Source organism: Bidens hawaiensis, unplaced genomic scaffold, assembly GCF_021521415.1.
Source record: "Bidens hawaiensis isolate Kalapana, Puna unplaced genomic scaffold, B.hawaiensis_p1.1 tig00036452_1, whole genome shotgun sequence".
NCBI classification, from domain to species: domain Eukaryota; kingdom Viridiplantae; phylum Streptophyta; class Magnoliopsida; order Asterales; family Asteraceae; genus Bidens; species Bidens hawaiensis.
In genome coordinates this window covers 31,224-58,081 of record NW_027505414.1, presented here as the reverse complement: position 1 = coordinate 58,081, position 26,858 = coordinate 31,224, and the positions used below count along the sequence as shown (strand labels likewise).

The 26,858-nt window shown below is 34.7% G+C and overlaps 1 protein-coding gene and 1 pseudogene across 2 annotated transcripts; both read left to right on the top strand.

Annotated features, from left to right (window-relative positions):
- The first annotated feature begins 333 nt into the window (after positions 1–333).
- LOC143613041 (sucrose-phosphatase 1-like) lies at positions 334–4,285 on the top strand (annotated as a pseudogene). Its single transcript, XR_013150044.1, has 8 exons — positions 334–413; positions 1,336–1,633; positions 1,727–1,828; positions 2,593–2,787; positions 3,226–3,516; positions 3,587–3,773; positions 3,853–3,899; positions 4,174–4,285. The product of XR_013150044.1 is annotated as a sucrose-phosphatase 1-like (transcript).
- A 13,159-nt stretch (positions 4,286–17,444) lies between these two features.
- LOC143613037 (F-box/kelch-repeat protein At1g57790-like) lies at positions 17,445–24,966 on the top strand. Its single transcript, XM_077086864.1, has 3 exons — positions 17,445–17,947; positions 18,027–18,196; positions 24,113–24,966. Exons 1-3 carry the CDS (start codon positions 17,445–17,447, stop codon positions 24,964–24,966), a joined length of 1,527 nt encoding a protein of 508 aa, XP_076942979.1.
- The last annotated feature ends 1,892 nt before the right edge of the window (positions 24,967–26,858 follow it).

Genomic DNA, 26,858 nt, shown 5'->3' with positions numbered 1-26,858 from the left:
AGTAATAAAAAACTGTCTTGATGTGAAGTTGAAGGTTGAGAATTTATTCCATAATAATATAATCCATTCGTTCGTCACCTTCTTATTCATCACAAATCCTGATTTCAATTCTCAACTGGTAACAAATCTCTCTTATCTCACTCAAACATGCAATTTCAATTCACATCAAAACCTATTCATTTTGATGAGTGATTGCAGTTAGATGTTCAAATGAACGGATTTTAGGTTTAATTGTTTGTTTAATTATTATTATTTATTATTATTAACATTCGATTTCCGTCAGGGTAATAATAATAATAATAATAATAATAATAATAATAATAATAATAATAATAATAATAATAATAATAATAATGGATCGGCTCACGTGTTCTCCGCGCCTCATGATTGTTTCAGATCTGGATCATACAATGGTAAGTGTCCTGCTGCTGTAACTCAAACCACTTAAGAAGTTAGTTGTAGTAAATCAACGTTCGGTGAACTGTTCATTAAGGCTCGCTTATTTATCAAACGAAATGAGTGAACATAAATACATGTGTGGTTTGTTTATGCTAGTTCGTTCATTTAGGTTATGTTTAAATACGAATAGAAAATAATGTATTATTTGCGTTTTGTTTAGTTCGTTTTGTGTTTTGTATTTGTTTGTTTGTGTTTATTTAAATGTGGTCATTTATGTGTATTTGCGTTCCTTTACGTCTGTTATGTTTGTTCAATTATGATCGTGAATTGTTCGGCGGGAAGTTCGTTTACTTATTAAACGGTCCGAACATGAACGCATGCTTCATTCATTTATGTTTTTTTATTTACGATCGTTTAAATATTTCTAGAAAATAATTAAATATTATTTGTATATTATGTATGTTCGTTTGTTTACATTTATAGTTGTTTGCTTGTGACTTGTGTTCATTTATGTTTATTTGTGTTCCTTTACGTTTGCTCATATATGTTTGTTCAATTATGTTCGCGAACTGTTAGTTTAGATTTTTAACGGACGAACATAAACGATCACTAACATATTCAATTTTTAATGAACAAATATGAACACAAATATTTGTTCGATTAACTGTTCATGTTCATTTAAAGTTAAATGAACGAAGATGAACATGTCCTTGTTCATGTTCGTTTGGTTTGTTTACGGGCCTAAAAGTAGGTAATTTCATTAGTATGGTTATTGAATTACTATATATGCATCTATATATATAGACTAATGCATAAACTTACTAACACAAGTTTGTTAGTTAAAATAACAAAATGTTTTAAGTAACGCAAAAGTCAACCAAATAACTAACTCAATCAACACACTTATTAAACCTGCCTTGATGCATTTATCCTCAGGTTGATCATCATGATCCTGAGAATCTTTCTATGCTAAGGTTTAACGCGTTATGGGAGGCTAAATACCGGCATGATTCACTACTAGTGTTCTCGACTGGACGATCGCCTGTGCTGTACAAACAATGAAGGAAAGAGAAACCTATGTTAACACCTGACATAACGATTGTCTGTGGGAACGGAGATAACATATGGTAATGACATGGTTCCAGATGAAGGTTGGGTTGAGTTTCTAAATCAGAAATGGGATAAAAACATTGTGTCTGAAGAAACCAGCAAGTTTTCTGAACTCACTTTGCAGGTATAATTGTTTGTATCATACTGTCATGTTAGATATTTATTCACACTACTTCATTTGGTTTAATGTAATGTGCTTTTGTTTATGGTAATGCAGTCTGAAACAGAGCAAAGGCAACACAAAGCTAGTTTTCATGTTAAGAAAGAAAAGGCTCAGGAAGTAATGAAGACTCTTTCTGAACGTCTAGCAAACCGAGGGGTGAGAATTGAATTTTTCTTGTTAATCTGTAACTGTTAATGATAACAAGAAATGTTTAGTGGTATGCTTAATTAATGAAAAGGATGGTTCTTTGTAGATCTGTAAACGAACCGAAAGAGCACAAACGGGGCATGCTCGTGTTCGTTCATTTAACTTAAGCTGAACAAACGATCGAACATGAACCATTAAACGAACTAGGTTTCCTTGTTCATGTTCATTTGTTCAGAAAATGAACGTCTTTATGTTAGTTCGTTAATAGTATAAACGAACGGTTCAAGAATGTAAAGGAACATAAACGGATGAATATAAGTAAACATAGATGAGCGAATATAAGCAAATATAACTGAGCAAACACCAATTAAAGTAAACACGAATATCAATCTGTTGGGCCTAAAATTTAATAAAGCTGAACTAAATTGTAATGGGTGACATTTTAATTAATAGAACTAGACTAAATTGTAATGGGCCTAACAATTTAAATAATACATAAACAAACAAACATAACTAACGAACATAATTAACGTAAACGAACAAACATAAATGTATGCTCACGAACATAAATGAAGGAACAAGACATGTGTTCATGCTAGTTCGTTTAACTAAATGTACAAAGAATTTTGTTCATGTTTGTTTGTTTATTAAATAAATGAAGATAAACGAATTTCCCGCCGAACGATTCACTTTTAGTGAACATTCGGTCTGGTTACAGGCCTAGTTCTTTTTTTAATTCTCGTGTTGATTTAGTGATTTCTTTTTGGTTGCAGCTAGATGTGAAAATAATTTACAGTGGTGGGATGGATTTGGATGTATTACCTCTAGGTGCAGGTAAAGGTCAAGCTCTTGCTTATTTGCATAAAAAGTTGAAGGATGCGGGAAAATTACCAAAAAATACCCTTGCATGTGGAGATTCTGGGAATGATGCCGAGCTTTTTACGATTCCAGATGTGCATGGTGTCATTGTAGGTAACTCATTTCATTGATTTATAGAGTCAATTACTCGGATGGTCCCTGTGGTTACAAGTTTGGTCCTTGCGCATGAAAAATTACACATGCATTCTGCCGTTTCGAAAGCGTTAATGGTCCTTGGAGTGGATGAGCGTCAGCTTTTCCAGTTAAGTGCATGTGCGATGACTAAAATGCCCCTTAAGATAAAAATAAAAATAGAAGTAATGCATTTAATGGGCATTTTAGTCGTTTCACATGCACTTACCGGAAAAACTAACCCCCATATATTTCAAGGACCATTGGTGTAATTTTTCAAACTTAAGGACCAAACTTGCAGTATGTGCATACCAAAAGGACCATCCGAGTAATTAACTCTATAAATTATGTGCTGGTCAAAATGAGTTGACCATTAATGAACATGTTAACGAGTAGCAATGGTCTCCTTTATGCAGGTAAAGAATGCACAAGAAGAATTGCTTCAGTGGCACGCTGAAAATGCCAAAAATAACCCTAAGATCATTCATGCAACTGAAACATGTGCAGCCGGTATCATAGAAGCTATTGGTCACTTTAAATTAGGCCCAAATATTTCATCTAGAGACTTAAGCGATCTATCAGACTCAAAATTAGACCACTTTGACCCTGCGTATGAAGTAGTCAAATTTTACTTATTCTTCGAGAGATGGAGACGTTCAGAAGTCGAAAATACCGAAGCCTATTTGAACAACCTAAAATCTGTTTGTGTATGGTTATTTACCGTATTAACTTCTTTATTCAAGTTTTAAGAAAATAATTTGTTTTTTTTTTTCGCAGTCTCCTTCGGGTGTGTTTGTTCATCCATCAGGTGTTGAGAAATCTCTTCATGATTGCGTTGATAAATTAAAAGATTGTTGTGGGGACAAAAAAGGCAAACAATATCGCGTTTGGGTTGATCAAGTTTTCCCTTCACAGATTGATTCCAACACTTGGATTGTAAAGTTTAAGAAGTGGGAGCAAACTGGTAATTTATTATATGTTTGATTGATTAAAATTATATAATCTATTAGAAGACTAATACTTAATATGACCAAAAAATGCAGGTGAAGAGCAACAGGGTTGTTTTACCACAGTTATAGTTAGCTCAAAGGTAATTAAACAATCACTACCGACACACATTAGTGGTTAGTACGCCCTACATGTGGGGCCAGTGGCCCGCCTATAAAAAAATTTCTAACCAGTCAGTCTCCAACTCACAAGTTTATTGAAAAAAAGTTTAAAAAATAACTGTGATTTTAGTTAAACCATTACGCGTTTTTGAAGGGGAAAGTTAGCACATGTGGTCGCTTTTTGCGACTTTTAGTTAAATCCTACACACAGCCTTAGTATTGTTTATTGGTGTAACTTGTTTTTGTTGATCTTAGGGTGTTAAACCAACTGAAGGGCTCACTTGGGTTCATGTGCACCAGACATGGATCGAAGGCACGACACAAAATACTCGCAATGATTGGTTCTTTTAAGGTTGTATGCCGGGCCGGATACCTTGGATAAATAAGTTGCATTAAAATAAATGTAGAAAAATCTTTTTCATAACTCGGTTTTCTGTTATAGTTGACTCTTTATGAAGGTCTACTCTTTGCATATTGCTTAATTGAAAGAATATTGAAGGCAAGTTGATGTAGCTTTTAGAAAGTAGCATAGGCATATACTTAGAAGCTGCTTTAGCTTTTGGCTTTTGGAATTCTTTTTGGTCTTTTGAGTGATTCTATTAATGTGATTATGGTATGTGGAAAAGTATGGGTTGGTTCAATAGGTCAGCGGTCAACCGGCTGATTTTTAGTGAGGGTCAAATCACACATGTCAACGTGTTTTGTGTTTCTTTTCTTTGTGTGAAATATGAAAACTTTTAGGTAATCTTAGCCGGTAACACTTTGTTTATTCGGTGAAAACTGGTCTGATTGATAATATATAAACTTATAGTAACAAATGCACTTAAGGAATCCTAGAGGACAATCTTTAACAAACTAGTAATTGATATTTCCGCTGATATGGGACTGGATATGAGACATGGCCTCACAATGACTATAAAATTGAGATTGCTACTGCTCATTTCATTGCCATCGCTCATCTATATAAGCCATAACCGGAACTAGACAAAGCGGATCTAGAGAAATATTGACGAGGTCCCCTTAAAGTTGAACATCAAGGCAACGACCCTCATACACTCATGCACAAGGCAACAACTTTTGAACATCAATGATGAGACTACATGCTGATTCACAATGGTTTGTCCCCATTCACATACGCCTAAACATCATCATCGTCGTACTCTATAAATCTCACCAATAACAAATTTATGGTAGGGTCTGAGGAGGGTAAGGTGTAGTAGACAACCTTACCTCTACTCCGTAAGAGTAGAGAAGCTGTTTCCGGTGAGACCCGCGGCTGGATAGTAGTTTTGCATCAAGCTTTGGGCATAAGACACATAACACTCAACTATCGGGACACCGGCCGATTGGTCAATGTACCCTTGTCTTTCGGCTATCAACGCTACCACATGATGCTTGATTAACTTTCCGCCACTTTTAACGTTATTTTCATAAGATTAATCAAAATTAGTGCAGTTTCACTTTTGCCCACCCGAGGGTTGACACATACGCTTAAACAAATGTGTTAAAGTAAGAAGTGGGAGTGTCGTTTCAAACAATCAAACACTTCTTTTGCTGTACATTTTCAAGACATCACATGATATATATCTGAACCAGTCAAACACGAAGATCACCTCGTGTGTGATTCTATATTATGTATATCTGTTTCTTTCTTTTTAACGTCTATATTTTTGATTAAAATATAAAAGTTTGTACTCGTTTCATAAGCCGAACTGAGTAGAATCCAAAACAAAAGCAAACCAATCCATTATTTAATACCTTTCCGTCCCATTTGATTCTCGTTACATCCGATTCATTTAAAAATACATATAAATAGGACACAGATAAAAAAATGTTCCTAGACGGTTTATCCTTTCTGTAACTTTATCGAAATATCGCATCCAATTTGGACTCTACGAAACTCACTAATAAGCAAACACCCAGATTATAACTCAATTATTACATCCATGCCCTTTCTTCCTATAAAGCATACACTTTCACAAGTAACCGAGTTTCAGAGATTCATATGATCGACCCGAGCCGAATCAAAATAAGCGAGGGCTTGTTCATGCTTAGCTCATTTACAAACTGAACCAAGCCAAGCAACTCATTCACAAACCGAGTCAAAGGATAGAGTCCAAAGACTTAAAAAAACTCGAAGAAGAGCGACAAGTTCTCCAACAAACAACAGGAGAAGCAGACCGAGCTAAATTTGAAAGCCATCAAATTCTTTTTTCAAGCATTACTTATTTCCCTTTAAAATGTTCTATAAGAAACAAGTTTGAATTCGAATATATTATGCATGGAAACAAATAACTTAGTAGGTTTATACAAATTTGTATCAGAAAGAAGTTTAAAGTTGGTTATAGACTTATAGTGCATATGAAAACAGACTTTAGTATCTTGAAAAATTGAAGCGAGCAAATGAACTATGAAACCGAACCAAGCGTATCTTTGCTCGCGCTTGGCTCGTTTTCAAACTGAGCCAAAATCGAACGTGCATTTCTCGAGCAATCAACAAGCAACAAGCGATTCAGACGTCTCTACTCATGCCTTTGTCCTTGGTGCCCCTTCGTCACAGTGTTTGGTGCCGCTCTAGGCTAACTAGACAAGTGATGTCACGTCATTACACACGGTCCAAGAAACGTTTATGAAACTTCAAATTACTAAAAAGGGTATTTTGGGTATTTTCTATTTTTAAAAAAATAGCATCCAATTTGGACTCTACAAAGTACGAAACGCCCTAATAAACACCCTAATAATAACTCCATAATTACATCCATACCCCTTCTTCTAATATTCCAATAACCCCATAAATATTTCCAACTTCACATGTAACCAAGTTTCAGAGTCAATTGGTTATTTAATATTTATCACCGGATACATCAATCTCGCCGGAATCCTTCAATTCCATGAAAACCCACAACTCTCTGGCCATTTAAAACACCAATTTCATCAATCAAACATCAAATCACTGATTTGAACAACTGGGTCATCATCAATTCACCATGCCAATTCAAAAAATAGTAATCCGTCAATACTCAATCGACCAACCGCACCCATTACTCGAAGCAACCCACTCATCAAAAACCCGGTTCGCAGAGTTCGCCGGCGGCACAACGGCGGAGTGTGCGGTGGTGTGCTGCTGTATTCCGTTATCGTTGGTTAACTTATTTGTGCTAGCGGTGTACGGTGTTCCGGTAGGGTTGAGAAGGCGTTGAGGAAGAAACGACGTCGTAAGATGTTGAAGAATGGGTTGTTGATTGACGGTGGTGCTGACGTGGACGGAGCGGAGTTGTTGATTCGATATGATGCGGCGGAGATGGTGATTGGTGCGCCGGTGAGTGTTGATAGGGAGGTGGAGGAGTTGGAGAATGAGATGTGGGACCGGTTTTACGGGACGGGGTTTTGGAGAAGCGTGTCGCAACGAGTGGATTAAATTGGGATGAGATTGGTATCGTACCTGTATTGGAAATACCGATACTGAATTACATAAAAAGTAGGTATTTATCGGTGAGGTAATGATTCAATGGTATCGGGTATCGAATACACTGGCACCGAATTTGAAGAAAAGTGAATACCACGGTTGCATCGGGTTGACCGGGGAGCTGTGAGTTCACGGCTTAGTCAAGGAGTGTTTAGGCGTAATCGATCTAGGCTGGGAGTACTTGGAGATTCCTCATTGAATACTCTAGATTGCCTAAACTGATTTTTACAAAACATTGGGTACTAGTACTTGATATCATGGTTGTAGTATTGATAGGCGCACCCAAGTCAGTTGACTAGGGAGTTGCAAGAACTCAGCCTAGTTAAGGAGTGCTTGGGAATTACTCGCATAACACTCAGCCTAGACAAGGAGTACCTAAGGATTACTCGTTGAGTACTCGGGTGTCTAAACCGATTTTTACAACACAATGGGTACTAGTACTTGGTACCAAAAACTTATCACTAATACGGAATGACACGTTGGGTTAATGATGATTTGTGCACATGTGACTTGTATGGTACGAGTCAGGACTGCATGATGAGAAGTTATTGAAGCGACATTTTTTTGTATACAAGTGGGATTTTGTTTTAGTGGTTAAACATTTGTTTTATGATAAGTGATTTTTGTCTTTGTTAAAACTGATGAAATGAAAAGATTGAAGGAATTACGTTTCGAATTGAGTAACTTATTATTATGTTTTCAAATCATTAATAATCACGGCTCTTAAATGCAAAAGTTATTTAAATTCAGTTTCAAGTTCAATATAATTTTGATTTTCAACTTAAATGAAAAGATAAAGAGTCTTAGTTTGTCCAACATTTCCATCACGGACCGGTCATTTTCAAATCTCCTCAACTAGGATGCCGGCGACCAAAGCCCCGGTGAACGGCGGCTGTAACTATAACGGCGGGAGCTCCGCTAAATGTTCCGGTCGGTGGAGCGACTCTCGGACATATTTTCAATGTCCCTTGGAGCCCATTGATAATTTAGGTCCTGTAGATAATAGCACAACATTCTCTGTTCATAGATTTACGCATGCCTTTATATAGTTAGATACAAAAGTGTCTATTTTTGAAACCGGAATTAAAGTAGTAGATCTGGTTTGACTGCTTTTGAAACATATGTGAATTGATAACTTTGAACCGCACCTATTAGATTTTTAAAAGTTGTAAATTAATAGATTTATAAAAACGGAACATTTTACGTTTTAAAAATTCAGAAAAAAACTATCAACACGAAATTGATTTAAGTTGACAATCCATACATATCAGACAGTTCACAACGTTGCATGTAGGAATGGCAATGCCACCTTGTACTACACCCAACTACGTATGTCTTTGTTCTCTTGGGTTGAAACTAGTCTTAATAGTTTTATAATTACAGAATCTCTATACGTGAAAACAGAAAAATGTTTGTTTATTGTGGTGGCCGGTCAGGTTTACTACCCATATTTGAGGTTTTCCGGTTTAAAAAGTGACCCGACAGGAAACCAATAATACAAACGTTTTAATTAACAAAACAATCGATAAATAATACATATTATTAATATTAGTAATCTCTAGGATGAGAAGGTTGAATAGATCGACCAATGACTATGTTTATTGTTTTTTAGTCATTTGACCAAGATGTAACTTTCATTAGGAACGTGGGTTAGTGGGTACAACTACATCCACATCTGTTACAACTCAGCACATCCAGAAGTCGATTAACATTGATTTAATATGTGAAAGCGGTTGTATGATGCAATTTGACATGTACTTAAGAATTTATGAGCGTGTTTTTTCCTAACAACCTGTAAATAGTTCATAGTTGTAATATAATATGTAATCTGAACATGTATTTTGTCATACTTTAAATTTTAATAAGAGTTAAAGTTAAGAAACCTATTTAGAATAATATAAAAAAATATATTGTAGGATTAAAAAATATACTATAATAAAAGTTGTATCACTCTTCAATCTGGCAAGATAGAGGGAACCATCTACATCTTGCAATGGAGGCTCAAGAGTTGTGGGATTGTTTGCTATTTCTACCGGGTATCAGTTTGGCTCAAACAAGTGACAAATGGAGATCGCGCTTAATGGTCAATTCACAACTAAATCGAAGATTAACCTAGTTGGGTGGAAACTGGAGAAAGGAAGAATTTCAACATCGGTCGTACTTGATTTATTGAAGGAGGATTCTAGAATAAAATAAATGGTTGCCATTATGTGAGGATGCAAAATAGCCGGTGGAACATCTACTATTGTCATGCTACATGGCCTCGATCGCAGTGGCAGAGCCATAAATTATTTTCTATGGGTTCGGAATTTTCAATCCTTGGATTTGTTAACGGCCTCCTTTAAGACGGGTGCCGCGAATGAGTACTAAAAAATGAGCCCTTATATAATTTTTTTTTCATAGATTGATGAAAGTTGTGATAACAATACGCAAACACAAAGCTATTGTAGCAATAAACAAAAAGAAAACAAAGTTAAACAATAAACAGAACAAAGTTAACGAATAATTAAGGGTGTCCTATAGTCGAATGTTAACGAAACCGAACCAATAACTAGCAATAACAAAAAGTAATAATCATTGTCTAGAATTTATCACGGTTGTGGTTAACTAATAAAAAAAATAAAGCTTCATTGCAAAATCGCTTCTCTGCCCCTGCGGGGATGGAGCGACAGAAGTTTTGAGAATTCAAGAGAAGGTCACGGCGAGACGAGCCGTTTATCATTACGATAGGTGTCAAGTGGAAGTGCAGTGATGTATGCAGCTGAGGGATCCTAACAGACCGGTAGACTTGAACCTTGTTCCTACATGACCCGATCAATTCGATCGGGCACTCGCCATCTATTTTCATTGTTCAACTATTTGACAACATGAAAAACCAAAAGCTCTGCCCTCCCCCTCTATCTATCCAAGGGATGGAAGGGCAGAGTCCTTTGGTGTCCCTCCCAGTCAAGAATTGGGGCCTCGCAGAGCAAGTACAAGTATTAGTAGCATAACAAAAACGCGTTCCTCGTCATTAATATGTTTGCTCGCAGCAATTGTGGCCTCTCGGTAGAATCGATGACTGCATCTTTGATGCACTGCTAGTACTAGTACATCTGAGAATTCTTAATTGGATAGTTGTAAATAGCCCAAGGGCTATGGAACAAAGGAGTATCCCAGACCTACACCGGGGTGTTGACGGCGATTTTCTCATGAAACGAAATGATCTATAAGAAATAAGAAAAATTATAAAATTGCATTAAACTATTAAATTAAATTATATGTATGCCATGCAACGTGCTATCAGTTTAGTTTGCTATGTTATACTCTTTTTTTGTTAAATACCAATAAATAAAAGAAATCAATTTAAGCTGTAGGTTTTGACTTTTGGCAATGGACATTTATTCTTCTTCAACACGTTCTGATCTTTTTTAAAATCAGAGTTACAAGTTATTGAAAAAACAGAAAACACCACTATAGCTATATATCTTTAATGTTTTTTTTTTCTTTTCAATTTAAAATTTAATGGGTTCGGTCACTAGAAAAGAATAGATATGCTGTACTATAGTTTCTATATAAAACCAAAAATAGACCGGGTTCGGACAAACCTCTAACTCCTCCAGTGCTCGATCGTATGGCAATTTGTAAGTACCTGGTGTGGTATTTCCGATGTTGCTTTCGAGGTCCAAGACCTCTTTAAGCTCTATTGTAAATATATAATATTGGTGTCAATAATAAAAAAAGAAAGCAATTCAAGTGATGATCCTTATATCATATTGGTACTTATGAAAGGCAAGAATATGGCTATATTCAATCATAAAAGCGTCCTGGTCAATGAAATCGAGTAAAATATCTTAAGACTCAGAGCATTCTCATCCCACCTTCTATCCCTAAACCAAAAATTACACTAAAACTCACTTTCTCTCTTTATTTCAATTAAATAATACTTTTTATACCTTTTATCATTACATTTTCTCTTTCATTCACTCATAACCACTTTCAAAATATATTAAAAAATTATAGGGAGTGAACAGTAGCTTTTCAAATATACAGAAAAATAACTACCTTTTTTAAAATATAAAAAATCTTCACTCACAACACCCTGAATCACTTTTCAAATTATAAAAACACATCTCACATTAAACGAGGGGTTGAATAAGAATGCTCTCACTTTCTTGAAGGGTCGAAGCGGAAAACAGGAAGGCGTGGGACCCACCCCCATGGAAGCATCTTGCTTGTCTAATTGCTGATTTAGTATTAATAAAATTGGCCGTTTGAGAAAACACATAACACGTCAATAAATACACGATCATAATATTCCATTTCATAGTTTAGTTGTTTTTGACGAAAATGTCTAGCAATGAGCTGAAGTTTCTAACGTTGGTTGTTTTGACCTATAAATATATCCATACCCAATTGTCAATTAAGATTTACATATTTGATTTTTTTTCTTCAAAATATTTCCAGAACTCCATCGTCATGACTCATTAGTCGATAAGATTGGTTATTATACATATATATACTAGATTTTATCTCCCGTATTACGGGAGCGGTTTTACATTATTCGTTTTTAATATTTGTGTCACAAATAAATTATATGCTATAATCCGGTTTAAAAGCTATCTGGGTTTGGTGATACCCATTACCCTTTTATTTTCTTTATTATAAAATCGTTTCTTAATTATAAATAATATCTTTTTTTTTAAATAAAATAGGATATTAATTTTTAGTATATCCCTATTCTATAAGATTTTTATATCAAATATTTTATGAGATTAGTTTTTAATATAATGAGATGTTATAACTCGTTTAAGAGCTATCTGGGTTTGGTGAGGCCTTTACCCGTGAATTCGGGTCGAATGCGTGAGAAACCTTGATTTACAAATAAAACAATCTGATGGCTTGAGAGAATGGTTGTTTTATATTTTTAGTTTTTTAATATTTATTTTTTGGATTTTATGTTTCTTTATTGTAAGAAAGTTAATAATATACTTAGGGTTGAATGATTAAAGAGTTTCATAATAAATGATATGTTATAACCCGTTTAAAAGCTATCTGGATTTGGTGACCCATGACCGCTTATGTTTTTTACCATAAAATTGTTTATTAATTATAAATAATATCCTTTTCTTTTTAATTTGGATGTTAAATTTTAGTATATCCTTAGTTTATAGGATTTTCATATCAAATAATTGGTAAGATTAAATTTTAATGAGACGTTATAACCCGTTTAAGAGTTATCTGTTTTTGGTAAGACCCATATCCATGAATTTGGGTTAAATCAATGAAATGCCTCCATTTAAAAATCAAGCAATCTGGTGGCTTCCATAAAAGGGGGGAGCGACCACATCGCGACACGTAAGATTTTAGAGTTTTCGTTTATATATATATATATATATATATATATATGGTAAGGATATTATGAAAACCCACCTTAGATATAAACTCTGGAAACTCAATGCCATCCATTGATGAATCTAATGAACGGTTGTTATTAATTCAACCTCAATCAAGTTTATCAAACCATTAAAATATTAAAGAAAGGACAAAAAGGGTTGTTTAATAATTTGACCATTTATCTTTGAAATCACATGACTACATTGCAAAGGCGTCAAATCAACCTCTTCACATTTTAAATTTCACTTTTTATTTAAAATTATTGTCAAAACTTTTTCACCTTCTTTATGTATCATGTTTTTATTTAAAAACATTTAAAACATTGAGTGAGATTAATACACCGATTTAGAGGAATATAAAAAGTGGCACAACTTTCTAACACGGGCTCATATTTATTAAGTAACAAATTAAAACGTTTTATTCTTTAAAATTTTTTAGATTAACAAATATTTGAAGGTAATAATATTTACGTCGTTCAAAATAAGGGTAATAATAGGGTAAGGTTAAAATGAAAACCCACTTGAGTTATGAAAACTCTAGAAACTTATTCTCAGTCACATGTTTTTAATTAAAGTTTAAATCTTGTGGTCCACAATTAAAGTGAATAAAAAATGTAAATATAAATATAACATTTTCTCTCTCCTGAAAACATATATAAAAATTAGTAAAAGTGTAACATCCCAACCCGGAACAGGCTGACGTGTCGCTATTACAGATATCAAATCAATGCCACAATCCAAATTACAATAAATTAAAGCAACCTAAGTCACATTATTAAACCAAAAATAATTAACTTTTTTTTTTAAATCTTGAACTTTCTTTAGTCTCTCTCATCACTAACTCCCCCGAGTCCTGGATTACCTGTAAACAAATAAGAAAAACACAACAAAGAAAATACGGCTGAGCCAAAAATTGCCCGGTAACGGAAAGAACTATAGTAATAATGACAAGACGAATGAACGGAAGCAAGGTAATAACAAAATTTATCTTCCCAAAATAAGTATGATACCGAAATCTGATACTTTTAGAACATATAACAATATAATACTAGAACAAAAACCGATACTAAACATATAACGGTGACTGACTTACACGACAATTGATGTTACAAAAAAATAAGTCGCGTAATTAAAGGAGTACACAGAGCCAAAACATATAACATATAACGTGTGACATATAATGTGTAACATATAACTGAACTAGGATCGATCTATACGCCCCTAAACGGCAAAGTACTACCAAAGTACTAGTTAGACGCCGTGAGCTTTTAAAACACACTGTCACGAAAAGTACTACCATTGTACTATAGGTGTATGAAGTCTTACTATGAAATCAAAATTAAGAGTCAACATTGAAATCGAAATTAATAGGGTTGTTAAGCTAGTTTAATAGATAAAAAAAAAGTCACAAACCTTCATAATTCGATCTCATACACCTGTAGTACAATTACTGCATATCAATTCAGAACGGGAAGTTACCAACCATTGATTAGCAAAAATACTCCCCAACAGTCCGAATATGGGTCTAATCATTTGTCTCTGTACAAATGCCACTACCACCAACACCTATTATCTTCAATAATCACCAGATAAAGTTGTTGGGTCCAAACTAAGAACAACAAAACTAACAAAATCTATAGAGTAATTACCATGGTAGTGAGACTCCAACGAAGATCGGCACAGCAACCAAAAGGCAGGCGTGAGGAACCAAAGAAGCTAGAAATTCAAAACACATTCCATCAGAAAATTAAAACCCTAATTCAAAATATTACCCAAAGCAAAAGATCATTTGTTACCTCATAGTGTAGAGAAACAGCAGCATAAAAAAACCATAAATTGGAGCTTCAATGACAAATAAAATCCACATATTGACCTTTGATTAGAAACAGCAAGCCTCCGATTACAAAGAAGCGATGAGCTTTTGCAAAACCCTAAATGGGAATTCACATCAGCGTCTATGAAATGGGGGGACGAAACAAACGATTGGAAGCATCGTCTGATTTCATGAACATCATCGCAGAGCATTCTCATCCCAACTTACGTGCTTAAACCAAAAATTACACTAAAAATCACTGCATTTTCTCACTCTATTTCAATTAAATAATACTTTTTATAACTTTTATTATTAACTTTTCTCTTTACATCACTCACAACCACTCTTAAAATATATTAAAAATTTACAAATGATGAACAGTAACTTTTTAAATATACAGAAAAATCATTACTTTTTCTAAAATATAAAAACTCTTCACTCACAACATCCTGAATCATCTCTTTAAATTATAAAAACACTCCTCACACAAAATGAGGGGTTGGATGAGAATGCTCTAAGTAAGAGAGAGAGAGAGAGAGAGAGAGAGAGAGAGAGGGGGGGGGGGGGAGTATTTGAGGCTAGATTTGAAATTTGAATCCTTGGTTGACATGAGAGATTATTTAAGAAAAATTCATGGAAGGGTCATACATAGAGTTTAGCATATTGTAAACTCTTAATTTTCAACATTTACGCTTTCTCTCTCCAATATCTATTATATATAGTAATAGATATTAGAAGGTCTGTTCAAGTATTGTTGATTGTTTCGAAAAAAATGTGTTGTTCTGGATGCTTAAGCTGGCTCACGCCAGACCGTCTCAAAGCTATCATGTAAGAGGTAAGTCAGTTGATGGCGACGATATGGTGCGTATGTGCATCTTTGTCGTTCCCATCAGTCATTTACCAGAAATGCGTTTATACAAAAACAATTGGAAATCTAACGTTTGATTTAATAGAATTGTGTTTGTATTTTTTATGTTTTCTTTTATCCTTGTTTTGTGATGTTCGTGATTATGTATTTTCTTTCATATATTTTGTAGATTTTTGTTTGTACTTCTCGTGTAATTTTTGTTTTACTCCACTTGTATGCTATTCATAACTTGAAAGTTGAAACCGAACCAAACCGGTTCCCAAACCGAATCAAGCTGTCGGTTCGTATAGCGGTTTGTTATTTTTCAATAAAGCCGGTTTAAATTTGTTTCTCAAACCAGTTTCTACCAAAACGGTTCCCAAACTGAACCAAACCGTTGGCTATTATAGCGCTTTGGGTATTTCTCAATAAAATCAGTTTAAAACCTACCCGAACCAGTCTTGATCAGTTTGACTACTTCTATGCTTAAACCGGTTTCTAAACCGAACCGTTTGGTATATGTGAAAACCAAACTGGTTTAGTTTTTTAACCGGTTCGGTTTGTTAAAAACCCGGTTTTGTACACCACTAGACCAGTAGACCAGGGAACAAGAAGATATTACCTTTAACTTGGTCTTGTGCCCATTTGTATTTAATCCATATAAGAAGAATAGGTATATGAAAAATTAGCCCATTAAGGTTATCCCACTTGATTTGGACCCAACTACTTCCCTTTAGAAAATGGTTCTCTCAAATGAATGCTATGTCTAATTGTCTATGGAGTAGTGATGCCTTGATGCATATTAGAGGTGGGCAAATAAACCGGTTAATTGAACCGGTCGAAAATTAAACTGAAACCGAACCGGTTTGAAACCGATTATGTAGAAACCCGTTTAAAACCGATTGAAACCATAGGTTTGGAACCATTTTGCAATTTTCTTCACCAAAACCGGTTTCAAACCGGTTAACCGAACCGAAACCGATCAAAACCCGAACCGAAACCGATTATAAACAGGTTTTGACTTTTGTTGACCAAGCCGAACCGGTTTCAACCCAAACCGGTTTGTGCACCTCTAATGCACATAGTGGTTAACCGGTTTACAAAATACCGGTTAAAAACGAACGGTTTCTGGTTAACACGGTTAAAACTGATTTGGCCAAAAATAGGGTCGGTTTTTAACCGGTTTCCATTGGGTGAAAACCCGTACCATATCAAACCGGTCCGTGATTTAGGTCCGTGTATAAATCAGATCGGTTAAAAAAATTGTTTTTTATATAAAATTTGAAAAAATATTGAAAAATACAGAATAATTAAAAAAACAGTTAAAAATTTATTGTTTTTTTAATTGATTTTTAATACATTTCAATATTTTTATGATAAATATATCTTGTATATCTTTGTTTACCCCTTCTAAAAACATCGCTTAGCATGGTTCTAAAATATGAGCGAAATACTTTCAATGCATGTGTTACACGTCGTAATATACTATGTTAAAAGAATAAAGGGCTATATTGCTTCTTTTCAAGCTTGATGCATTGCATATATTATTAACTTAGTTATGCAAGACGCCAATGGTTTATTGCTCAGAATCTGGAATCCGATTACCAGATTTTTTACACCATAGACAACCGGCAGGATCATTATCGGTGTCGGATCAATGAGTTGCATGGGAGACGAATCCGGGCATGTTTTCATGGCTGGGTGATTCTCTCCAACCATCCGGACAGCGTCCTATGGTCTCTTTGGAACCCGCTCACATCTAAGTTGATACGTCTCCCACCTTTGAGTATTCATGAAAGAAAACACTCACAAGAATGTTGTTTGTCAGCTCCCCCAAATGACCATGGCTCGGTTTTCCTGTTAACAACAACCAAAAGTCCTAGCATTGTTTTATGTCGGCTAGACCGTAAAAGAAAGAGATTAAAGTGGACCAAAATATCGTATGCTAAACAGCTTAGGAGCATAAGTGGCGGTGAAGATTGTTTTCTACAATGTCCCACTTGTTGCAATGGTAAAGTATATGCCATGGCCCTCGGGTCTTATTTTACGTTTGTCATAGAGGTTGACATTGTGGTTAAAGAAAAAGAAGTTGTGATAAGTCTATTGCCATTCGTGGAAGTCCCTCGTACTTCTTACAATCGTTGTCCTCCCGTAGTAAATAGTTTTCGCAAGTTTCATTTCTTTTTGAAAGGATCATGTACAGACTTGTTTTACATTGGAGTTGCTTTTAATGAGGGAAATAGGATTGGCTATGTGTATTTGTTTAAACTGGATATTACTAGTATGATGTGGGAGGATATGCTAGACCTCAAAGAAGCCACATTTTTCCTAGAACTTGCTAGTGATTACTCGGCATGCTATTATGGTTCTACTGGTGACTCACAGTTAGAGGGTTATGTACATATTCTTGGTGACTCGGGCGAAGTAGTTTACTCATTCCATGCCCAAGATGGAACCATGTCCGTATCATCTATGCCTTGTCTGGTACGAGAAAGCGAAGCGTCGTCATGGGCAATGCTTGAATTGAGGTAATGTATATAACTATTCAGTGCGCATTTATATTTTTTTTAGATGTCAAATATTTTATTACCATCATATTTTGTGTAGGTTAAAAGTAGATCATGTTGAACTTAAGCTAGAAAAAGAGGACAAAGATACTCATATAGTTGCGAGACCGATTAAGAGTGATAACATTGATTTTGATAACACAAGAAGTGAATCACATCTGCTCAATATTCCTATTCATATTTTGGAAACGATAATGGAGCTATGTATCGGTATCGAGTAAATGATGATTCGTGCTACATGCAAACATTGTTATTTAGCAGCACCTCTCATTCAGTGGAGCAGCAAAACAACACTAAAGAGATTGCAGATGTACTTGTTGGTTTCATCATGGTTGATGGTGTTAGACAATATTCGAGGCATTATCACTATTTGTAGGGCCAATATTCTATATTGTTTTTAGGATTGTATATGTCGTTTTAGTTTGCTTTTAGTCGGTGTAGTACGTACTCGGTACGTTTAGTTTGTACGTTTATTTTGTAAGTTTTGGAGAAATGGGAACCCTATAAAAGGTCACCTACCCATTTCTCCACACCAACTCTTCACTACTTCAAGAAAATAAAGTTTCTCTCTCTCCAAAACCTCTCCTCTCATTTTCTTTCTTTTGTAATAACAAACTAAGATCCGAGATCCGAGTGTCGTTGGTGATTTCCGCTAACCAACAACACGGATTGATCCAAGTCAAGTCTTGAGATCCATCTAGAGGACCTACAAGTGGTATCAGAGCTTTCGGCTCGACTTTTTGTGGTTTTCGGGTCAAGATTTTCGGATTTTGATCTTAGTTTTTGTTGGATTTGAGGTTGATTTCGTGTTACTCATCTCTTTTGGAGTCCCTTACACCTTAGAAACACACGAGAATCACCAAATCTAAGTTTTTAGTATTTTAAGTTCTTGTTTTTGAGCTCAGATTCGGCTTAAAACTCATATCTAGGCCGATTTATTGATTTTTAGACTAAAGTCTTTTTGACTTTTTGGAAGTTTGGGTGTTATATTCTCAAAAAAAAAAATTTTTTTTTTAAAAAAAATCGCATCGGGTACTGTAGCAGTCGCTTCCGAGATACTGTAGCAATCGCCAGGGTATTGTAGCAATCGCATCGCGAGTTACTGTAGCACTTCGCACGGGGGTACTGTAGCAACTCGGCACTGTAGCAACTCATGCAAAAAAGGGATTTCGCGTGCACTATAGCAACTCGGTACTGTAGCAACTCATGCGAAACACTGTAGCAACTCATGCGAAACACTGTAGCGACTCGGCACTGTAGCAAAAAAAAAACTTAAAATTTTTTTCTCTTTCATAAAAAAAAAAATCTAATTGAGTTAAAAAAAATGTCTTACGAACCTAAGCTTGGAGGAAATCTGGATATGGGAGAAAGCCGAAAGGAAATATTAAAAAGAGAATTCGACATGTTTACACATATTAAAGGAGAATCGGTTTCCTCTCTCATCAACAGATTTGAGTCACTCGTCACTAAAATGAGAAGTGTCGGTATTATCAATGGTTTGTCTGAGATCAACATGAAGCTGTTGAATTCACTGCCTTATACATAGAGCATCAATGTGGTTACCATCAAAAGAACCACAAATCTGTATACCATGACACTCCCAGAGTTGGCTTCTACCATCAAGTCTTTTGAAATAATGGAAGATAAGCTCCAAATGAACAATCAGTCCAAAGAAAATAAAGTTGGGACAAGTGCTGCCGGTAAAAGCAGTCATGCATGTCCTATCATTCCCGACACATCACCAGTCGATGAGGTAAATTACAATCTGTGCACTCAAGCTTGTTTTAATAAGGTTACATATTATAGATACTTACAAGACGAAGTTTTGAAAGAAAATGCAAACTTCGTCAATTGAACACTGAATATGTAAAAGCTGACAAGATCTACATTGAAAAGATTAAAACTCATCACGATGATGTAGCAAATCTTAGACTTGAAATTTTTCAAGAAAAACATAATGTCATTTATTATAAAGACATAATTAATGATTTAAAAGAAGAAATTAAGAAATTAAAACTCGAAGTTTCTGATAAGAAAGAAAAAGAAAAACAAGATGAAAGATTTGAGGCATCATCTGAAAAATTAGATGATTTTATTGGAGCCCAGAGAAGCGCTAAAGTTAAAGCGGGGTTGGGGTACGATTACACTGCCGTACCACCACCATTCAATGATAACTACACCAGTTTGCCCCACTTTAGCTATAATACTTTTTCAGAGGAAGAAATGAAATACGGGGTTGGTAGAATACCAACGCTTGTGAAATTTGTTCCTGCTGCCTCTCAAACTGCTGCTCCAGTCCCATCATCTGATAAATCTGACATCAATGTGTCTTGTGTAGCAGCTGGTGATGTAAATGGTGGTGAATGTGGGACGGTTAACCTGGGTTGTAAGCTAAAAAGAAAGTTCGTTTTGAATCATGTGTGGATCTAACCAAAACTATTAACAATCCAGTTTGTAATAAAGTTTGTGAATCCATGTTGGGAAGTTTAAAGTCAAGGTCAAATTATGTATTTTATGAAAATTCAAGTGATGATAGTTGTACAAACGTTTGCAATGAAAATGAATGTTCTTTTTCTGACTCAGATTATGAAACTATTTGTGATGAAACTTTTGTTGAAAAATGTGTCAACGAAAGTAGGCCTATTGAGGTGAACATATCAAGTTGTTCATCATCAAGTTGTGAAACTGAGGATAATTCATGTAAAAGCAAAGTTTTTGGAAATGAAAAGGCAAGTACTTCTTGTAAATATGTTTCACCAAATAAACGATCATTTTCTCAAACAACTAATCAATCAAGAGATCCTCAGTCATACAACTTCTGTGACAACAACTACAATGGTCTTTATCAACAAAATTTTGTTGATCCATATTACACAAATGTGTTTTATAATCATGTTCCTTTCCAAGGATCACCTTTCCCACCACACCAACCACATTATAGTTCAGATGAGTTCTTTGGCACTCCTAGGAGAAAGTGTTGTTTTGTGTGTGGTCACTCTTCTCACCTTGCAAGACATTGCAAGCACTGGTTCAAGCAATAGCTTGATATTCAAAGGCGGCTTAGTCAGTCCCCAAAAGGAGCTTTTAGTAGCCCTGATTCAAGGACTGATCAAGCTGATAGTGAACCCAGTGAAATGGATGTGAGATCCAAAGTAAATAAAGTAAAACACAAAAAGAAACCTTTTTGGAAAATCAAAAAGGATCCTAAGACTGTAAAGTTTGAGGATTCACCAAAAACAGTTTCAAAAGCAAGAAAACAGAAGTCCAAAATTGCCAAAACCAAGGAACAAGTTTTTGCTTGGATTCCTAAGGACCGCTCTTCATCAAGTGAGGCTCCAACAAGAAATAAATGGTTTTCAGGAAATAAAATCAAGTTTAGTCGATTTTCGGTTGACCTTCCCGGGACAAAAGTATCCCGGGAACCCATGTCTATTTGAAAGCTTAGTGCATGCAGGGTCAATCAAGGAGGACTATCAATAGTATTAGGTACCTAGATAGTGATTGCACCCGGCATATGATGGGAGACGAACCCTTGCTATTTGATGCTAAACCATTCGATGGCGGATTCGAGTCTTTCATAAGCGACATGGGAGGACAAACTTCATGGAAGGGAAGCCTTGTTTAAATGGTTCAATAACAACTTTTCGAGCGTTTCTCAAACCAACCTCGTCCAACTGCTTTTCTCAAGTGATGGATCCAGCATCAGCTGTTGGATCTCGGTTTGAATCTCTTCAACTTTGTCATGCAATGTGATAATGCTTGCTTAAGATAGTCCATCTAACAACAACTTTGCTGACCTTTTCACTAAAGCCATCGATCATGCCCGATTTGAATTTCTGGTCGAATTGCTCGGCATGATCAATTTTGATTAAAACAACCTATCTATCTTTTTGTATATAAAATTGTAAATATTTTTCAAATATGTCATAATTTTAGAGGGAGAAAATGAGTTAAGTTTAACTCACCAAAAAGATTTTCAATTCATCTTAAGAAAAGCAAAAACAAATCATTTGATTTACCAAAAAGATTTTATATTACTTTTAAGAAAATCTAAAAGGAATTGTCCCGTTTAGAGGGAGCTCCTGCTTAGAGGGAGGCGGATAATTAAAATTTTAAAATTTTGAGAAATTGATCCGACCATTGGAAAATGATAGTACATTGATATGCAATGATCCTAGCGCATGAAAAGAGTAGATCAAAAGTCTACAAAATCACTCACAGATGTGTAGATAGGCTTGACAAACAAGTAAGTGTCGGGTGATATAAACCTAAATTGTTGCCGGTACTAGTGGATATACGACTATGAAGCGGTTGCATGATTCCGTAAAGTCATATTCATGAAGGCAGAAATGCAATTATACATGTCATACCCAAGCCTCTTTTTACCTGATCACAGTTGTCTTATGAAATAAGTGTCAATTTTAATTTTCATTTGAGTCAAGAAAAGCCTCATAGAAAGGCAAGAAAAAGGAAAACAAAAGAGTCAAGAAAAGAAAAAGAAAAACAGAAAAACAAAATGAAAAATCAGAAAAAGAGTCATTTAGGATTTTAACTTCTGCTTTATTTCTTCATTTATTTTGATTCAAGCCTTGGACTTTCTCTGTTTGTAGTTATACAAGATCTGATTGTTAAGGCCCTGAATCTTCTGCTTTTTTTTTAACTTTTCTAGATCGAGTCAAGTGTGCAAAGCACCAAGTATCAAGTGTACAATGTACAAATTGTCAAGTATGTTAATAAGAGTACCGTGATCAAATAAGAAAGGTTTAAGTCAAGTTGAGGTGATATGTCAACACAAAGTAAGCCCGAGATATGATGGAATCAGTAACATGTCTGATTAAGTGGGGACCACATAAGCACCGTGCCTAATTGTACTTTAAACGTATCACTTTGGCATCAAAACACTTGTCAGGTTAAACAAATGGATGATATCTATAGTCGGTGATGAAATCGTGACATAATAATATCAAAATGGAAACGCGATCTAGGGCTTTGCAAATCAATATGATTCCATGTTGTGATATTTCTCACAAAAATATTAAAATCGTTAGAAAATTCTGTAAATATTATTGATATATAATATTAATTTCATCTTTACTCCTATCTTTTATTGTTTATTTTGATTTTGTTTTATTTTAGTTTCAACTTCAAAATGTTATGTATATATTTTCGTTATTTTTAAAATATATGAAAATGCCAAAAAGATTTTAAATTTTATTATGTTCGTACATATTTTGTTAAACTTTGTTTCATTCAAAATCATGTGTTTTGTTGTCAAGGTCGTTCATGCAAAGTTCGTTGGAAATCTGAGACTTAAACAAATCATTTACAAGTTGAGAGACTGAAATTGTGAGGGTCTGTGAACAAATTCTTCTTTGACCCTCGAGAGGGTCTATGAACGAATCTTATTCGTTCTAAGTTTTGTGCAGTTATACATGGACAGGTAGATCAAGATCAAGTCTGCTTGGAGTTGCAGATGTTGAAGCACTTAAAAGAAAACGAAAACGTGAAAGTTGGTGGTTGAACCTAAAAAGGAACTGATTGTATCTGAAGACAAGGAAAGAAACCAGTCGGCTCAAGAAAGTCAACAAAAAAAAATTAGATGTCGAGCCTCCCGCATCTGATGTTTCTAAAATTTGCTGTTGCCGATCCTTCCCAGAAAATAAGATAAGAACTGGAAAATAAAGAACTGTTCAAGATCCAATCTGGTTCAAGATCCTGGATCAAGACGAAGCAAAGAACTTGACGAAGGTTCCTCGACATACTCAATCCTAGAGGGAGATTGTAGGGCCAATATTCTATATTGTTTTTAGGATTGTATATGTCGTTTTAGTTTGCTTTTAGTCGGTGTAGTACGTACTCGGTACGTTTATTTTGTACGTTTATTTTGTAAGTTTGGAGAAATGGTGACCCTATAATAGGTCACCTACCCATTTCTCCACACCAATTCTTCACTACTTCAAGAAAATAAAGTTTCTCTCTCCAAAACCTCTCCTCTCATTTTCTCTCTTTTATAATAACAAACTAAGATCCGAGATCCGAGTGTCGTTGGTGATTTCCGCTAACCAACAACTCGGATTGATCCAAGTCAAGTCTTGAGATCCATCTAGAGGACCTACACTTTTATAGATCCGGTACGTGGTGACATGTATTTTATGAAAACACCACAAGAACTTAAGGATAATTACCAGATATATTGTTCTAGGTATGGTTGGTTGTTGATCTATAGAATTGAGGATGAACCCCAATTGGCATTTTTTAACCCATTTACAAGTAATATCCACAAGCTTCCAGAGATACCTTATTTAGAAAGCTTTTGTTTCTCAGCACCACCGACTTCCCCTGATTGTATGGTTGTTGGATTTACAATGCGTGGGCATTGGCATGTGTTCATCCACTTTGTATCTCAGGATTCAACATGGCGTAGATTTCTTTTGAATTTTGGTGATGATGATCCATATTCTTATCATTTTCTAACATTTTATGGCCAAGATGTGTATGCCTTATGTAACTATAAAGGAGTCCATGTTTTTAGAGATATGTCTGAAGTTGGCCGCTCTTTGGATGTGGTTGTTGACGAAGTCCCAAGAAGTCGTTGTAGATCTCCAGCACAATACTTTCTTTTGGTATGTGATGAACACCTTTTACTAGTTACCGTAGGTAAGTTTGGAGAATCGGTTGAGGTGTTCAACCTAAAGTCTACACTAGAATGGGAGAAACTGGACGGGTTAGGAAAACACACGATTTATATTTCCAATACATCATGTATTTGCCTTGAGGCCAAAACACAAGAAATGGAGAACAAGATCTTCTTTCCAAGATTACTACATAATGAGGACACGAAGATAGTGTTCTATTCTCTCGAAACATACAGGTACCACACATTTGATGAAAAAAATATTGAAGAAAATTTTGGTGTTGATTTATTCCAAACTAAACATCCTTGTTACCCTCATACATGGATTGAACCAAGTTGGTCCTAAGATGTATGGTTCCCATTAGCAATTTTTAAGTTATTTATGCCGCTTATGACTCGATCTCATTTTAACTACGTTATATTCGTGTATTTACTGAATGAGGTCGAGTAAAATATGATTATAAAAGGTTTAGATACAAGGTAAATTGGATTTTAATAATCCCACTTTTTACAGTTGTCTGATAATAATCTCACTTTTGAAAATAGTTGTCAACGGTCTCACCTTTCACAATATGTTGTGTTCCCAAGTTCATTTAAGAATGAAAAAAAAATGAAACAAAAGGAAAGGAAAAAATTATTGTATTCCCGAGGGTTTTTATTTTTATTTTTTAAGGAAGGAAAATTAAGGAAATAAGAGAAAGTTGTGTTCATGAGTTTCATTATAGAAAGGGAAACAAAACAGATGAAAGAAAAACAAGAGAAACAAAGAATAAATCAGAAGGAAATGTTCTCTTTCGAATTTGAAAGGAAATAAGAAGAAAGGAAAGAGAAAAGAAAATTTTCATTTGTTTTCTTTTTTTCTCATTTAAGTGAACTCGGGAACAGAGTGTAATTGTTTTCATTGGACATTCGTTAAAAACAATCTTAACTCCGGTAATTTTTTTCCTAATTTTCAAACTAATGTTTTAAGACTTTGATCAGAATGAGGATACGAGTCCATTGATTTAAAAATTTACCTCGAAACAGTGCTTCGAATGACGACAATGCTTCAATTCGAGTGTTTAAACTTTTAATTAACAAAAATCAAGTTGTTTGGAGCAACGTTTCGAGGTAAGTTTTACATCAATCAATTTATATTCGCCTTTCGATCAGAAGCCCTAGAACATCAGTTTGAAATCCAGAAAAAACTTAACGGAGTTAAAGTTTTTTTAATGAAGGCCCGATACAAACAATTAGTGTAAAAGGCGGAACCAGTGGCAGCTATTTTCTGAATTGATATTATTATCGTTTAACTGCAAAAAAAATCAACTTTTTGATCAAGTCATACACTATTTAATCTTTTATATTTATTAAAAAACAATACAGTTTTTTAAAGGCAATCTACCTATAAAAAATTGTTGAAAAAACACATAAAACACTTTTAGAAAAAGATGCTTTTTTTATTTTTTAAATAAGAAAAAAAATTGACTTTTTACATAATTTCTTTTGGGTTATTTTAAAGAATTAAAAAATGTTTTATATATACAAGCTAAAAAAAATTCTTTAAAAAATAAAAAAAAAGTTAAAAAATAATAATGATAATAAAAGATAACAAAATGTTAAAGAAAAACAAAAAGATTTCACTATTAATGTAAAATTTAAAAAGGGGGTATGTTTAGTAAAAATTAAGAAGATGGGAGGTATGTTTAGCAACATCTTTTATCAATACACCACTGTTTGCAAAATGTATCATTGTTGATTAAAACGTCACATGTCGGTAAACGTCCTAGATGATGTGTTACTACTACACATGGTTTTGTGAGCAATAAATATGAGAGTGAATGAGGTGTTTGGGAAATAGTTTGGTTTGTCTATTTGTTAAACAACTCTGTAGAGGTGTTTTATTTTCAGTGTTGTTGATTTTTTTTTTTGAAATACAGAACCTCTCTTAGTTGGTGGTTGCATCGAAGGAAAAACTTGTACAAACAAAAACATAATTATTTCAATAAAATTGCATCCAAACAACACAATTATAGTTTTTATGTTTATAATTTCTTCTTCATCATACCGGGTAACCGCATCGGCAAATTCCCTTCACATATTTTCCAATAAACTCTGCTTCGCAGTCGATATCACAATCAGTATTCTTTGTGCATCGTCTAATATAATTTGGGACAAAATTTCCGTGCTTCGCCGCATTTTCAATATTGATGGCTTCTTTTGTAGTCGATTTTCCCAAATATGCTTCTAATGCTGCAA

Coding starts and splice junctions, on each gene's coding strand:
- LOC143613037 (XM_077086864.1), top strand. CDS start 17,445: ATGGCCCTCGGGTCTTATTTTACGTTTGTCATAGAGGTTGACATTGTG. Junction 17,948..18,026: donor TGGGCAATGCTTGAATTGAG/GTAATGTATATA, acceptor TATTTTGTGTAG/GTTAAAAGTAGATCATGTTG. Junction 18,197..24,112: donor GATAATGGAGCTATGTATCG/GTATCGAGTAAA, acceptor ACACTTTTATAG/ATCCGGTACGTGGTGACATG.